This window comes from Rutilus rutilus, assembly GCF_951802725.1.
Source record: "Rutilus rutilus genome assembly, chromosome: 13".
Lineage (NCBI taxonomy): Eukaryota > Metazoa > Chordata > Actinopteri > Cypriniformes > Leuciscidae > Rutilus > Rutilus rutilus.
In genome coordinates, this window is record NC_140218.1 from 23029311 (window position 1) to 23046962 (window position 17652).

Below are 17652 nucleotides of genomic sequence, written 5' to 3' on the forward strand. Positions count from 1 at the left end.
TGCATTAAATAACGCACCAAATTTCATATTGGAAAGTTTTAGTGTTCAAATTTTGCTGTTTACCATCATTTGAGCTGATGCAGATGGATGAATTCTCTTGGCAGTAAGTAGTTTTAAGGGTTATGTTTGGGGAAAAATATCTGAACATTCCTGCTTCTCTCTCTCTCTCTCTCTCTCTCTCTCTCTCTCTCTCTCTCTCTCTCTGCCTGCCACACGCACACAGTTACGTGTACACACACATCTCTCAGCAGGCAGGCCCTAATGCTGGGCATCATGAATTATGGAGAGGGTACATGTGCAGCCGGATTCTCTTCCATCAATAAAACATCAGCATGGCCCTCACTATGGGATAGAGTGCTGGGAATAGGAAGGATGGGATTGATTGAGACTCAAACCGTACTCTCTTTGCCATCTCTCTTGGTTCTCTACTTTCAATCTGTGCCCCTCATTCCTAGATTTTGTCCTGTGTGAAAGCAAGCCTCTTTGTTACATCCTTGGCTCTGTGCTTCCCTCTCATGGAGTCCATCTCGTAGTCTTTCATCTCTTTCCTGTGCTCTCTCCTCACTGTCTCATAGATCACTCCAAACTCTTTTCTCCAATTCAAGGTTTCTCTACTAATATTCCTCTCTACCATCCCGCTCCTCTGCTGGTGCTGAATGAATTAAAAAAGATTCATAAGAAACAGTTCACCCAAAAAATGTAAATTGTCATTTAAAAACTCATGTCATTTCATTCCTGTATGACTTGCTTTATTATGTTGAACATGAAATAAGATATTTGGGAAAAAGTATGAATGCAACACTTTTATATTGTTTAATTCATTAACATTACTTAATGTATTAGGTATCCTTTGCAGTCCTTAACAGTTTCACAGCATTTATTAACCTTGGTTAATGTTCATTTCTACATATACATTTTTAACACATCAAGTATGACTTTCTGTCTTATGTCGAACAAGATATTTAGAAAAATATACGCTTAGACTTTTCAAGGGTTTTTTACAGTAACTTACGGCAACACTGTTGCCAGTAAGTTACTGTAATTAGGATTTACAGTACCAAACCGTATTTCAGTTTTACAGTACCTGGTACTGTAATTGTGTAATACAGTGCATTACTGTGAAAATGAAGCTAATAAGTACACTACTGTAATAATTTTTTTATTTGTACTAAATATCAATTAGATTTCATAATTTTGATATATGATTTTATTTTTATCCTACATAAGTACTACACTCTAAAAACTGCTGGGTTGTGTTAACCCAATTTTGGATCAAATATGGACTAACCCAACGTTGGGTTAAAAAATGCAAATTTAAAAATGGACAAATTGCATTGGTTACATTAAAAATGTAAACCAACGGCTGGGTTTGTCCATTTTTAAATTTAAATTTTAACCCAACGTTGGGTTAGTCCATATTTGACCCAACATTGGGTTAACACAACCCAGCATTTTTTAGAGTGTACTGACATACAAACCAATTAGACAAAGTTGTCACAAAATACCTTTTTTTTTTTTTTTTTTTTTTAACATTTCATATATATCACAAAATAAACAGTCTGCCAATGCTTGAAATGATGTGTGAAATTTGTACACATTAATGGGTGATAACGTTTTTTGTGTTAATTTTAACTCATTCATTGTGTTAATGATTTTAACAAAGTAAATATGTCAGAAAGGTTAGCACAAAGATGTGTAAACGTGTTAAACTAACACATTATGTGCTGTCCTTCACTGCACACATTGTTAGAAACATCAATCATAAACAAAACGTTAGCTTTTGACAAAATGAATGTAGAGTCATTGGTTGTTTAGCTTATACAAGTATTATAATGAAATATCAACTATTACGTTCATAAAACTGCTGAATATTTAAGCAGTCAAAAAGGAAATGTCCAACACAGGACAAAACACAGTTCTTTTCACAATACATGACACATAACCCCACCTTAAAAATAATTTCACTTATTTACAAAAACTTGTTGGATTCATGTACACTGGTGGCCAAAAAAAGTATTTAATTGTCTTAATGTTTTTGACAGAAGTCTCTTTGATGCTCAAGAAACATTTCTTATTATTATCAATGTCTGACTGTCTACTCCTCCATCTTTTCTACAACATAGGAGTAAAAGTCATAATCAAAATCATCTTTAAAAAGTCAACACAATGTTTTTGTCCACCTTTGTGAATAAATGAACTTCTCCAAAGATTGGTTCCTGTTCAGAACTTGATTGACAACATCAGAATGTGTGCACAAACACAAATGTGCTTAGTCCTTCAGAGGAGATCCCGGTTCCAACACTATATAAAACACACAGAGAGAGAGAGAGAATATTAGTGTCAAATTATTTTTAACCTCCTTTTTTTTTTTCACAAAAACTTGAGAATATATATTTGTAAACAGATTTTGTCAATAAATAGCATACAAAAGAACTAAATTAAATTATGCCAGATTAAATTTTAATACTTACAAATCCTAAATTCTGTCCAAAAATGCTGAGATCCATAGAGAGAAAGACTGAAATCGATGATTTTAGCCCATTTCAGCTTGTCTGCAGTGAAGGGGTTCCTGTTTGAGACAAACACAGTAAGACACATGCAAGAAATCACTGAGTGATGATCGTTCTTCTTCCTACAGTAGTTAACCCACCTGTGTGCTGATATTAGGACCTTCCTGTTCAGGTGGGACTGCAATGGTAGAGAGTCTTCTGCCTAATAAAATATCAAAATAATGCAAAAATATAAACTTAAGTTGTTTAGAATGCTAGATTTGGTATGAATGAATTAGAGTTTTACTGCAGTGCTTACTTGAATACATTTAATCTGGTGAGACTGAACAAAGAAAATGGTCCATCTTCTGATTGGTTCATTTGCTGTGTAATAAATATAAAGTTAGACATGATGCAAAGGTCACTTATTTGATATAAAGTTAGCCAATTTTATAGAGATTTGATAAGATATTGTAAGCTACCTAGTCTGCACCAGTGGCTCCAAAGCACTTTTCACATATTGCTAATCATTTCTAGCCTGGCTAACGTCAGACCTCATGGTCTGGGAACCACATGTTCATTTTCTCGTATTTGAGGCGTGGTTTACGAATGCCCAGAGCCGTTTATTGGGCGCTACGAATGTCTATCAAATGCACCTGTATGTAGCTCATAGCCAAAGTCCTTTTAGGCAAGTCGTGCCACTCGGCCGCCATCTTGGCAACGCCTCCGGGCAGCTATTTCGGACTAACAAGACCAGGCTCCTATCTAAATGAATGGGCAGAGAGTCAGAACTGCACTTTCACTGGTCACCAGGACATAAAAACTGCATGTATAGAAACAGCATAAAAATCGCTGAAAATGTTTGATGACTTTGCCCCAAAATAAAGTTTAAAACGCCTTTTCCCCCACAGGTTATACTTTTACTACGCATGCGCAAGGGTTCACGACGCACCAACTACTTTACGTCTCTATCCAGAATGCCGGTGTTGTGCAATATTCAATGTCAACGTTTTTTAAACAGAAACGGTGATGCGTTGAACACACTGTTCTGATGACGTAAGAGTTGCAACTATGGCAGCTGAGAAGGCCATTCTTTGTGTTCTTTGTGAAGAATTTTCGGAGCCTGATGAAGTCGGTATAAATATGTGTCCAATATAGACAGCCTCTGGCTATTATAGCGTTGTAGACACGCGGTGTAAGGCAAAAATTAGGAAATAAAAAGCACGATGGAATGGTGCTGGTCCAGAGAGACCGTCAAATACAGTAGTATACAGCAAATTTAAAAAATACAGTAAGTCTCTGTATGTGGTGTTAGGCGTCACAGAAAATTCCCATGATGCAATGGGAATCACAGTTATTTACTGTAAAGAGAAATAGCAGTATAATACTGGGAGATTTAAAGTAAATAACTGTAGAAATTACAGAAAAGTCTAACAGTGTATCTTCGTGTTTTTTGTCCATGTACTGAAAGTCAATTGGGTCCAATGTTATTTTGGACCCCATTGATTTTAATTGTATGGACAAAAACAGTTCTTCACAATATTTACTTTTGTGTTTTTGAGAAAAATTAATACAGATAAGTAACAACATGAGGGTGAGTAAATGAAAACAATTTTTGGGGCGGTGAATGAGCCATTCAAACTGCAAATCACTATTCAGGCATGCTTGAGCAAGTACAATTGTTTTGTTCCGTTATTTCTCAAATTGTTTAGTTTCTTCAGTACACGGCCCAACCTGCAAACAACCCGATCCCCTCTTAAAATAATCTTTTCCTATTTCTGGATACGAACCATTTTGGAAGTACTACAATATCTTTTGCAGACCAACGATGTAGCGTTTTTCTCTTCTTGACATCAGAACTCCTGCCAGTGTTGGGACCGCAGCCAAATCAATCAACTCTTAAAGAGGCAAAGTATTGATGTTCAATTCAGAGAGTGCTTAAGAAAATCTAAATGAAAGTGTTGTAATGTATATTTCTGTATTTACAGCACAATAAGAGATGGAAAGAAGTGCAGGGGGATCTAGAAACGAGTTAAAGGTACATTGGAGTAGAAATGGGTTGATTAGCCATTAAAGGAATAATTTACCCCAAAACTTCAATGTATGAATAAAAACAGTCCTTCAAAAATATAATCATCTTTTATGTTCCACTGAAGAAAGTCATACAGGTTTGGAACAACATGAGGGAGAGTAAATGATGACAGAATTTTGAATTAATGCTGCGGTGACAAAATGCTTTCTGCTCAACAACTCTGATGAAGTAGCTGCAAAAATGGGAAGCGGTTCAAATCTGATCATCATCCCTGAATAGATGAAAAACATTCGTGTTGAATCCTGGAGATGCTGGTTAGAGTTCACAGACATGGAACGACCTCACTCAGGTAGCTTTTGTGTGGAGTTCCTCAGTAAAGCAGGGAGAAGTAACGCACGATTGGGCGGATTGTGTTTTGATTGACGGCGAGACTCCATCTGTTGGGTGGGGCTCCAAGGCTGTGATGCACTACCTTCAGGGCTAATGCACGGCAGCTCCCAGAGGAACAGCCATCTCCTAAACCCTCACCTCTGAATTATAGATACAACTCCACATCTGAAACTTTCTCCTTACTTTCCCGGACGTGCCTCACGAATATTTCAGTGTGAGTATGCCGTCTCGTGTGCACAAGTAGGGAAGAAAGATGTAGTGTTGAAGAGTGTGTAATTGTTTTCGGTTGCAATGAAACATGGATTGTTGGTGTGGAAGTGTCAAACTTAGCCTTGGGAGTGTACTCTGGACAACTAGGTGCAACCAAAAACTGATCCAAGTCTTTGTATTTCCCTCTGTGTTTTCGAATTAACACAAACATCTGGGAAAGAGCATTTAGTGCTTGTTGTGTGCATGTGTGTTTGCATATGAAGGCTTCAGGAGAGGCACACTTGAGCACTCGTCAGCACATAAAAGCTTTTTCTCACTGGTCTGAGAGGCCTCCTGCATTAGAGCTATTATATTTGAGTCCTGTATGCTTGGAGACAACTAAAAGATTACACCTGTGTGGGTGTGTTAGTGCTTCTGAATTTATTATTTGAAAACACAACGGGAAAGTGAGTATCTATCTATCTATCTATCTATCTATCTATCTATCTATCTATCTATCTATCTATCTATCTATCTATCTATCTATCTATCTATCTACCTACTTCCCTACCTACCTATACCTACCTACCTAATCGTTAATTATATCATTGTACAGGCCTATATAAATGTGTGTAATATACACTCACCTAAAGGATTATTAGGAACACCTGTTCAATTTCTCATTAATGCAATTATCTAATCAACCAATCACATGGCAGTTGCTTCAATGCATTTAGGGGTGTGGTCCTGGTCAAGACAATCTCCTGAACTCCAAACTGAATGTCAGAATGGGAAAGAAAGGTGATTTAAGCAATTTTGAGCGTGGCATGGTTGTTGGTGCCAGACGGGCCGGTCTGAGTATTTCACAATCTGCTCAGTTAATGGGATTTTCACGCACAACCATTTCTAGGGTTTACAAAGAATGGTGTGAAAAGGGAAAAACATCCAGTATGCGGCAGTCCTGTGGGCGAAAATGCCTTGTTGATGCTAGAGGTCAGAGGAGAATGGGCCGACTGATTCAAGCTGATAGAAGAGCAACTTTGACTGAAATAACCACTCGTTACAACCGAGGTATGCAGCAAAGCATTTGTGAAGCCACAACACGCACAACCTTGAGGCGGATGGGCTACAACAGCAGAAGACCCCACCGGGTACCACTCATCTCCACTACAAATAGGAAAAAGAGGCTACAATTTGCACGAGCTTACCAAAATTGGACAGTTGAAGACTGGAAAAATGTTGCCTGGTCTGATGAGTCTCAATTTCTGTTGAGACATTCAGATGGTAGAGTCAGAATTTGGCGTAAACAGAATGAGAACATGGATCCATCATGCCTTGTTACCACTGTGCAGGCTGGTGGTGGTGGTGTAATGGTGTGGGGGATGTTTTCTTGGCACACTTTAGGCCCCTTAGTGCCAATTGGGCATCGTTTAAATGCCACGGCCTACCTGAGCATTGTTTCTGACCATGTCCATCCCTTTATGACCACCATGTACCCATCCTCTGATGGCTACTTCCAGCAGGATAATGCACCATGTCACAAAGCTCGAATCATTTCAAATTGGTTTCTTGAACATGACAATGAGTTCATTGTACTAAAATGTCCCCCACAGTCACCAGATCTCAACCCAATAGAGCATCTTTGGGATGTGGTGGAACGGGAGCTTCGTGCCCTGGATGTGCATCCCACAAATCTCTATCAACTGCAAGATGCTATCCTATCAATATGGGCCAACATTTCTAAAGAACGCTTTCAGCACCTTGTTGAATCAATGCCACGTAGAATTAAGGCAGTTCTGAATTAGTATGGTGTTCCTAATAATCCTTTAGGTGAGTGTATAAATAAATAAATAAATAAAAATAACTTTTATTTCATATAGGCCTTTCTCTGTTAGAGGGATAGGAGCCTATTTAAATATTTATTCATTTATAAAAATAAAAAAATGTACAATTCCATAACTAATAAACTAATTACATCATTATCTTGAACCCTTACAAGGACAAGTGTCTCCTCTTTTTTATTGCTTTTTGTCAGTATATGACTATCACCAATAGCGGACCCTGTTTATCATGATTTTGTAGCCGATTATTGACAACTTTATATTTTATAAAATTGAAAGTAGTTTTGTAGTTTCGTGACCTTGAGCACAAGTAGACCTACCATCAATTTTGTAGCCTATAACATATAGCCTATGTAAAATGAGATGGCAAGGCAGTTTCTTAGCACCTTCGTTATCTTTCATTGAATTTTTAAAAAAGAATTTACTTTAAAAAACATCTTGTGGAAATGTAGGCTAACTGGCACCTGTTTCGCGGAATGACCTGGTCGCGCCTCTTCGTCCTGTTCTTGCATTGACTCGGAGGTTTGAACTCGGCGCATGTGGCATGTTGTGTGAGCTGACGTGATCGCACTGTAACGGAGCAGAGTGGGAGGGATTCGAGGGTGGGAAGAGAGAGAGAGTCCCCCGCGCCTCCTCCTTTCCGTCCTCTCCATCCGCGCGCATAGCAGCCCGCGCGGATGCTGCGTCCACGGTCCTCAGCGCGCAGCTCAGCGAGGGGGCTCTCATCACACATCGCATATAAAATCCAAATACTGCATCACCTCGCTTCACCACCTTTTTGATTTACACGTTCAAGAAGAAGCTTAAAAACAAAGAAAACACATTTGCCTTTTGTGATACATAGGTCGGGACAGACATCTCAAAACGATGTCTCCATCTCTCATTTTTTCCTCTGCGGAACCTCCATCCAACCAGGCAACAACTGCACTATTTTAGGATCCATCATCTCCATCCGTAGTAAACACACTGCTGAACACCTGGCTGATAAAGGACGGCATGATAACAGCTACTGAGTGAATCCAGCCGCTCGTGTGTTTCTCCAGGATATTCCCCTTTCCCAACAAACCACGGCAATGTCCTTGGAGCATGGCCTGGTGAGTATCTGATATTTACACCAATCAGGATGTGCTTGCCATGGTAACAGTTGGCAGTTCGTTTTTATTAATGACCGCTCTCTGTCATACTGTTAAATTGCCCCTGCATATGTTTTTCTAATGCAGATCTCTTAGTCATGTATTTTGATAGCTGTCAGGCACGTTAAAACTACTGCATTGAAGCCTTAATAATCTACTAGTTCAATAATTATTCCCAATGGCACGTTTTCTCATCTATGAGGTGTTTTGTTGACCATTTACCATCCTTTTTCTTTTAATTGTGTTGAACTGTATGGCGTCCCAGGGTGTTCTGACATTTTCCTACATAGAAAATGCCTCATGCAATCTCATTTTGTTAGTAAGCCAACCAAGTACACGTACACCCAGCTGATAGTTGTGTTGTTTTTGTCTAACATCTCTGTGAGCGTGTGCATCTCGCACTGGTACCCACACTGGTCACCTTGCGGAGGGGCATTGCGCTTATTCCGGATGCGAGTGGCGCACCATCCTCTCACGAACAGCATCTTCGCGCTATTAATTCAATTAACATCGCGAGCCGCTCACAAGACACGAAAGAATCCCGTTTTGTTCGTAACTATCCGGGCTGTCGGGCTGGCTTTTGTGTGAGGACCGGTCGCCCTCTGAAGGTGACCAGTAAAGGTCATTTTATTGTGGAAAACAGCGCAATGGGAAACACACCTGACTTATGTGGGAACTTCGCTGTCTGAGTTGCTCAAGATGCTCTGCTGTCATTTTTCTTGGCAACCGTGCGGACTTTTCCCCCCTTCCTGCTGCAAGGTGTGTGAAGTATGCTGGGTGTGGGACGAGGAGAGGTGGGGTAGTTGTAGTCTCGCATGGCTCAGACAGCCCGGTGACCGTGTATGAGTCCGTAAATCTATACTCGACTCTGATTGGCCATTTACGTATGACCGTCAAAGCAGGATCCCAGTTCTGGGGGTTTACATAATTTCAGAGAAATTGAGACTGTTTCAGTGTAACTGTTGAGGAGACGTTTCAAACATTTACCAGCGACTCACTACTGGCTGATTGATATTAACTGTTTTGTGTGTGTGTGTTCTTTTTTGTACGAATTGATGGCTGTAGAGCACCATTTGATTCTCAGGCTAATTAACATATCAGGCTTCTGGAAGCTTGTGTTTGTTTGATCAATTTAAGGGGATTGGGCAGTGTTGAGAATTATATCATCATGAGTTTTACCAATTAGCTACAGATGACCTACAGGGGTGAAATCAATCTCATGACACCTTCCTCTTGAGGTAACAATATAGACTTGGTCATTTTACATCTGGTTTATTTAGTTGGTGCATGCATGCTAGTGAATTTTAGATGGCAAATTCTCACGTTTAATTTTATATATATATATTAGGATATAGCCTATAGGCCAGCCATGATATTTTATAATATATGAATAATATAATTATATTTAACAATATATATTAATATACTTAATTAATAAACTAAACTTCTTTAAGTTCAAAGAGACAAATGAGAATATTATATCACAGTTTGAAACACACCAATGAGAAAAATAATCAATGAGTAAGCAAAATCTGTTACAATACTCCTTTGTCTCCCTATATAACAAACTGATATTGGTACTGATATGTACAGCTGTAAGTTTTCTGCATTGATCATGACAATGTCAGTTTATGCTTTGGTGTTTGGTGTCATTAAGGCTGATGCTTGACTTGACTTGACTGTTTTTTTGTTTGTTTTTTTTTTCAATGCGAGTAACTTTATTTCTGATAGCATAACATTTGTCTTATGCAAAAAATTAACCGTAAACTTTACAGAGAGAAAAAAAAGTTATTGGTGCTCCAGTTCTCTGTCCAGGTTGCCCCAGTTGGAATGCTGTTGTTGCAGCAATAAGGAAATTTGACCTAGAAGATGCCTGGACAAAACTGCAGCTGTCTTCTATGGATAAAAAAGAATGTAAAGTTACATTGTTTAATTAAATATTATAAACTGTATTTATAACGTAAATACATTTTGTATATATAATTTATATTTTTAGAATACAGAATATAATTTTTGTCTTTTTAACCTAAAAATCATGCTGCAAGGAATATCAACATATATGTATACACTCTATGAGCAAAAGACAATGATACTTCCTGTAGAGCGTGTAGAGTTGTGGATGCGTCTTGACACATGAATGGCAGAGCTGATGCTGGCTTAGATAACATGTATAGACACGGGCATGGTGAAAACAAATGGTTAAATGGTTATATTTCATCTCCATTAGATAAACATGACTCCGGCCTGTTTGCAACGCATAAATACAACAAAAATCATGCCATCTTTGTGCATTCGGTCAACATCACACAAATGTCTGTGCCATGAGCAGGTATTTTGAATCGAAGCCGAGCAGCTTATGTTACTCCCTACAGGCTCTTACGCCAATGCAGTCCATGCCTCGCTTTGAAAGCCTGAAACCAGTGTAACAAATACAGGCCACTGCAGTGAAGGTGGATGGGAGGAGGTAAAAATGGAAGAGCAAAGAACAGATGGACAGCGAATAAGATTGAGGATAATGGAGAGGAGAGGGGAGGAGAGTGGAGGAGGGGAGGGGGGAATCCTATGAACTAATAAAGACAGGAGGTAATGTTCACTTACAGTAGCATGCGCTGAGTGGTTTTGTGCCCACATGAGAAGATGAGGGAGGCATAATCTTAAATGAGGTAAGTCAAGCAGGTTTTGTTGGGGAATGTGCATTAAAAAGTTCAGAAAACACAAACAAGCCTGGCAAGCTAATTTCACACGCCAGCAGTGTGTTCAGACTCCATAAGTGTCATGTCAAATGGGTGTGCGGAAGAATGGCAGTAAACAAGCTCCAAAGCATCTTATGCAACATTCTCCAGTGTTCAGAGTCATTCTGACCCAAGGCTTTTGCTCCCAGTGAGTTGTTGCCTGTTCTTAATTATTACCTTATAGCATATTCCAGAGGGAGCGTGTCTGCTATGTCCTACTTCGTCAGTTTGGCAAAATCACCTTTTTCTCTCTCTGAGTATGACAGCACCTTCATTACCACCACTGTGTTTGATCTCTTTAGTAAAGCCCTGTCAGCAGCAGGCCTGCAGGCCTCTGTGCTGAATTTACCCTTGTCACTGAGACACTACATAAACAGGGAGCTCATGGGAAGAAGAGTTTATTTTCTGCTCTTAAAAAAAAAAAAAAAAAAAACTACCGCCTGACAATTAGATGAGTCCTGTAAAGTGTAGCTGAATTTGTCATTCTGCAGAAATAACTCAAGCGATGTCTGCCCGCTGACATCAAAGCAGCATAGGAGTGATTTTTCTTTCCTTTTTTTTATTCTCTCTATATCATTTCTCTTTGTTCCATTTTTAGAAACCGAACAGAAGGACTTTTTTTTTTTCTGATTAAAGAAACTCAGTGACAGTGAATTAGTGTCATATTTGTCCACCAAAAAAGAAATAAAAGTAAAGTTACTTACCTCTTAGACTTTCTTTTTTGCATGGATCACAATTGTCCAAGCTGCTCTTGATGGGAGAAAGTTTTGGTCCCTATCACTTTCAGCATAGCTTGAACGATCTGCTAAATAATTTCTTTTGAATTATGAAGGACGAAGAGTCACGGTGCACCAAAAAAAAAAAAAAAAAAAAATACATTCTGACATCAGTTACTCACCATTATGCTATTCCAAACCTGTAAGATTTTCTTTCTTGTGTGGAACACATAGACAAAAAAAAATATTGAGCAGATTGTTCAAGCTGCTCTTTTCCATACATTGAAAATGGAAACTTTCATTGTATGTAAAAGAGCAGCTTGCAGAATCTGCTAAATATTTCCTTTGGTGTTGCATGCAAGAACGAAGAGTCACACGTGTTTGAAACAACAGGACCGTGAGTAAACGATGACAGGATTTTCATTTTTGGGTGAATTGTCCCTTTAAGCCATCTCAGTTTGTTTATTCTCAAAAAGCTTCTTTCTTTGAGGCTTATTTGAATCTGCCTCGGTCACAATAGTCTCATGCAACTGGTGTTCATATCTGTTTTCATTTGGTTGGTGTTGAGTGAATATGTGTCTTTTTCCCCCATAGAAACTGTCATGCCTTGTTAAACAAGTCCCTTCAGCTGACGTCTGGATGTGAGTGGACGGAAGTGCGGCTAAACTACTTCGCTCAGTGGTTGGGGTGTGTGCTCGGACTCTGTCAGTGGTCTGTCTGTGTAATAAGAGTGAAGTGAGCAACGCACTGACTCATCGACCCTTGCTTGCTTTTTTATTTAATTTTTTTTGTGCTGCAGACCTCTGGATTGTAAATGTTGTCCGTTCAATAAAGTAATCTCCTGCATTGTTTCACAGCGTCAGATCATTGGCTCCTGGTGTCAATTTGGTGGATAGACTGGTGTGGCCCTTATTTAATGTTTGAATATGGGTAAGAGTCTCTTCTAGCTTTAAGGGGTTGTGTTTGTGTTTGTGTGTGTGTGTCTGCGCCCATGAGTGGGTGTGAGCGCGAGTACTTCTCTGTTGGTTACTTGGACATATTACATAAGGCGCTGAACAATTTATGTAATGCTGGCCCTCTGTCTCTCCCTTTTAACTTTAGCAGATTGGGTTGGGTCGTGGTAGTCAGGGCCGGTCTGAGCAAGGCAGACCTGGGAAAGCTCAGTAGAGTATCAACAGTGTCTTACCGAATGGCACTAGAGCACACTTACTGAAAGGTTTGGGAAAACACGGATCGATGTGAATATTCAGCATAATCTCCAGACCATCTGCCTCCTGCACACTGAACATAACTGCACAGTTAAGCAGTCTCTTGGTGTGGAAATCTGGGGCTGCATAGACCCATAAGTGAACGTGTCTCATGCCAGCAAGTGGCCCCAAATGACACAAATGTGCTTAAGAAATTCTTATCTTCAAAAAGAAAAAATTATAATCGCTTTCCCTTTTATGTCTGTTACCTAGAAACTGCTGCAATCTGATTGGCTGCTTTCCTGTTCAGAGGGTACCGTGTTGATGCAATGAGTGCTTTTCGAGGGAGAATGTTAGTGCCATTATGTTGGTTAAGATTGACGCTGATGTCCATGTCAAATTTGACATTTTTTTTAGATACACTGGCATTTTAAACGTTTTTTGAGCATTAAATTGATCAAAAGTGACAGTAAATTAATTTTATGAAGTTCAAAAGATTTCTATTTCAAATAAATGCTGTTCTTTTGAACATTTGTATTTGTTGAAACATCCATTTTAGCATGGTTTCTACAAAAAATATTAAACAGCACAACTGTTTCCAACATTGATAATAAATAATAAATAATTTTTGAATGATCATGTGATGAAGACTAAAAAAAGTGCTAAATTCAGCATTGCCATCACAAGAATAAATTACATTTTAAAATATGTTAAAATAAAAAATATATTTAGAATAAATATTTAAATTGTAGTAATATTTCACAACAGTACTATTTTTACTGTATTTTTGATCAAATAAATGCAGCTTTGGTGAGCATAAGTGACTTTCTTTTTTTGGAGGTTATAATCTTTTTCAGATAGCCCTAAAACACATAAAAAAATGAACTGTGTTTGGTCACATTACACAGCACTCAGTCAGTATTTTCCCATCTAAGTAGGCGGTTCTTGGCCAGATAAAGCTGCAGTGAAGACCAGACCAGACTTTTCACTGTCCTGTTTGGGTACACTAGACCAACACATACTCAGCTCGTTGTCTGTTCATTTATGATAACAGTACTTTGGATAATTTGCTTTTAGCTACCAATAAGAGCAGTACTCTCAACTCCGTTTATCACATTTTACCATGTTTAAATCAATTGTGCATGCTTTTCCTCAAAACCAGTGCAGAAAAGGTGGGCCTACCTACACATGACCCCTGATTATCTCTTGACTGTGCGGAACCTTCCTGTTGTGCATCGGAGAAGAAGAGGGAAAGGAGGGGGAAAGGAAAGCTGGGATAGTGAGTCAGCATGAGAATGATGACACCATCTATGTCACTCCTGCACACTCCCGGCCCTATCTGCCTACACACATACTCACGCTGCATACCCCAGACTCATCACCATATAAGCAGTCTTGCAGAGCCAGAACTTGACTAAACCGCATATTGCCTGGTCCACATTGGGGTTTGTTATTCAGGGCAGGTTTATCTGAAAATAGATCTGAAATAGATTATACCACAATAATGACTAGCTTAAAGAAAAAGAATTAAATAATATTTTTGAAATTAAATAATTACATTGAATAGGTTCTTAAAATGTAATATATTAGTTACTTATAAATAGACAATTATGTTTTTCCATATTTAATATAATATTCTAGTATATTTATCAACCTGATACCTAAACACAACTTTGTTTCCAGATGGACTGCTGAAAAACCCTGTGTCTTTTCACTCCCGGATGTTGCAGCCAATCAAATTAAACCTTGCCAGATTGAGAAAGTTCTTTCCAGTTTTGTGTGCTGTGTGCATCAGACGCTCAGCGAATGGACCGTGGGTGGTCTGTGGGCGTGCCGTCTGAGGCTGAGACTGTCATCTAAGAGAACATAGGGACAGATACAGAGGCATGCTGGGAGATGGAAAGAAAAAAAGAGAAAGACAAAGTCGGAAGATGATATTAGGGGCAAAATGATAGAGATAGAGAGGAAACGTGTGTGTGTGTGTGTGTGTGTCGGGGTATAGTGAGGCCGAAGTAGCTTTGTGGGAGTCAGATGCATCTGTAGGTTTCCATGGCAACTATGGGCTAATGCAGTGGTCTGGATTGCTGGAGATACTGTATAAGCTATATGCATCACCATCTGTGAGAGCACACATTGCTTATACCTATATACCTCACTGTATGTCCAGGGATTTTAGTTGTGTTGCACTTGAAATGGACTGACCTGTCCGTTTAGCATAATTAATCTCGTAAAGACCTGTCTAATACTTTATTAATGAGATTAAGGGAAGTGTGGGACTCAATTAAAACACAAAAGACCTTTGAATTGAGGTGAAAATATGCTGATACGTTTGAAAGCATTAGCTCGGAGCCGTCTGACTGTATGCTCGGTCTGTCTCTTAAGGAATGCCCACTGTACTCTGAGTTGCTGCCCACTCGAGCACTTTAAAGACTGTAATGTGTTATTCTGTCTGTGTTTCTCTGCAGGTTTCCTCGCCAATCCCAACATCCAGCACACTTTGAATCCTAACGCATCAGCGCTGCAGATCTACATAATATCCCGCTCGGTTTTGTGCCCCCTCTTTGCTCTCGTTCTGTGTCCTGATGGATTGGAAGCGGCCAGATCCCTCGTTCTGTTGACCCTCGGGGTGAGGGGGTTGAGTAGAGAGGACAGGATTTCTCAAAATACACTAGAAGTGTCTGGCTGCCATTGTCCCAGTTCCCTCCTCTGATGGAGAGTTAGAAGAACGGGAGGAACTACCGGGGAGGGAGAGGAGCGGAGGGTCCATTTCGAACCCCAAAAAAATCTCAAGCCAAGAATCGTCACTAAGACTGACCTCACGTTGCTGAAACCTCTTGGACGAGAAGACGTCATATAGATCAAACATTGTGGACCGAACACCTTAAGACTCAAGATGTCTACCACGGCGACCATGGGTGAGATGGCCAATAGCGCGGTCGAGTTTTACCCCAAGCGGGGTGGAGGAAGCGCAGAATCCAACCATGCTGGTGACTTTGGGGTGTCGTTGGATGAGCTCCGGTCTCTGATGGAGCTGAGAGGACCAGAGGCCTTGCAGAAAATTCAGGAGAGCTTTGGAGATGTAGAGGGCCTATGCCAGAGACTCAAGTCTTCCACCAGTGATGGTGAGAGAAATTCTTTGTCTTGATTTCTTAAATGTCCCCCTCTCCCTACACTCTTAAAAATAAAGCTTTCCAAAAGAGTTCCCCAAAGAAACTTTCAGAGAACAGTTCTTAAAAGAACCATTATTTCTTAGAATAACCTTTAAAAAAGCACTTTTCCACTATAAAGAACCTTTTATGGAATGGAAAGGTTCCATGGATGTTAAAGGTTCTTCATGGAACCACACATGCCAGTGAAGAATCTTTATATTTAAGAGTGTAGCTCATTATTTCTCAATCAGATGTGGCGTGTTTATCTTCAAGCTGTGCGATTCAAAGACCCCAAATATTTCCCTTTCTTTCCTCCTTTCCCTTTATTTCTCTCTCACCTCTTCACACTACTTGTCCACAACCTCCTTCTCTGTCTCTCTCGGCCAACTTCCCACTCTGGGTGCACGCGTCGTGTTGGGTTGCTACGCGACGGCGCTGTCGGTGGTGAGGTGGGTGTAGAGAGAGGGGTTACTGGGTAAACAGAGTTGGAGAGACTCACTCACTAGAGTCAGTGACTCGAAAGGTCCCTGCAGTGATCACAATTCTTGGCATATCCATCCATCCTCTTCTGACTCGTAATTGAATTTGTTGCTGTGATGTTTTATACGCTATGATGACTGCAGATGAGAATTTAGATAGCAGAGGAGATAATTCTCAGCCATGAGAAACAGATAAACTCCATAAAACTCAAATTGAATTGTCCTGATTGAGAGTATTTATAGATTTATGATAAAGCTATTGCTTATGGTTCATTTGTCTCTTCAGATGTCTTTTAATATATTGTGCCCAATATGATAAGCTCATAATTATTTTCATGTTATTGTCGATATTAAAATTCTGGACTATTTTATCTAAATGAAAAATAAAAATGTATAATTTTCACTTGTATGGTACAAGTGAATTTTGGCATCACAACATTATAATATACACTATGAAAATTGATATTCATTTTGAGATTTGCTAAATATTGCATTTATTAGTGTTATTAAATTAGTGTTTTTGTAACATTAACTTTAAGTGAGTGTTACTGTATATGTAAAATGAGCATGCACAATTAACTATTAAATATCGACAATACAGATTAAATCAATAAATCTGATATCAGGAGATAATCAATATGGTGTAGAGTAGACATATTGTGCATCCCTATTACTTCCCTTTAAGAACATCTTTTATGTTGTATGATTTAGGTGTTTTTTTTGTTACACTTTATTTTTAAGGTGACGTAGTTACATTGTACTTACTCAAATAAGTACTAAGTAATATTAATTAACTTCATGTACTTACTATAGAGTTAGGGTTTGGTTTAGGGTTAGTTACTTGTAATTATGCATAATTTACTGTTATTACTATAGTAAGTACATGTAGTAACGTGTAACTATGTCACCTTAAAATAAAGTGTTACCCGTTTTATTAGAGGAGCAAAGAAATGTTTTGTTCTTTAGAGTTTGCTTTTTCATAGCTCATTGAACTATTAGATTTGTCTCTGATGTTTCTCTCCAGATTCCTTGGGAGAAATGCAAAATGTTGACATATAATAAAATAAAAGAACAGAACTGTAAAATGAATGCGGATGTAAATTTAGTCTTGGAAAAATTAATGCGAAAACACAATCTGACTTTTATTATTGACTTTGTGGCAAATCTAAGCACAGATTGTGACATTGCTTGAGGAGACAGATGTGAGATTACTAGCAAAAGTTTCAATTTGCTCTCATTGGTGACTAGGAGAAACATCTGAGATATTAGCGATATTTCATGTGATTTTCTTCCCTGCAGGATGTCAGTGAGGGGT

The 17652-nt window shown here is 39.0% G+C and overlaps 1 protein-coding gene across 7 annotated transcripts in view; it reads left to right on the top strand.

The window, feature by feature from the left end:
- The first annotated feature begins 7592 nt into the window (after positions 1 to 7592).
- The window catches only part of atp2b3b (ATPase plasma membrane Ca2+ transporting 3b), a 59530-nt gene continuing 49470 nt past the window's right edge, over positions 7593 to 17652 (top strand). For 4 of the 7 annotated variants that reach the window (XM_084428071.1, XM_084428072.1, XM_084428074.1 and 1 more), the window contains exons 1-2: positions 7602 to 8035; positions 15175 to 15831. In XM_084428071.1, coding sequence (XP_084284197.1) covers positions 15603 to 15831 — 229 coding nt within the window. In that variant the 5' untranslated portion in view covers positions 7602 to 8035; positions 15175 to 15602. Of the gene's footprint in view, positions 8036 to 15174; positions 15832 to 17652 lie in introns of all 7 variants that reach the window. The other 3 variants (XM_084428076.1, XM_084428070.1, XM_084428073.1) reach the window with 1 other exon arrangement.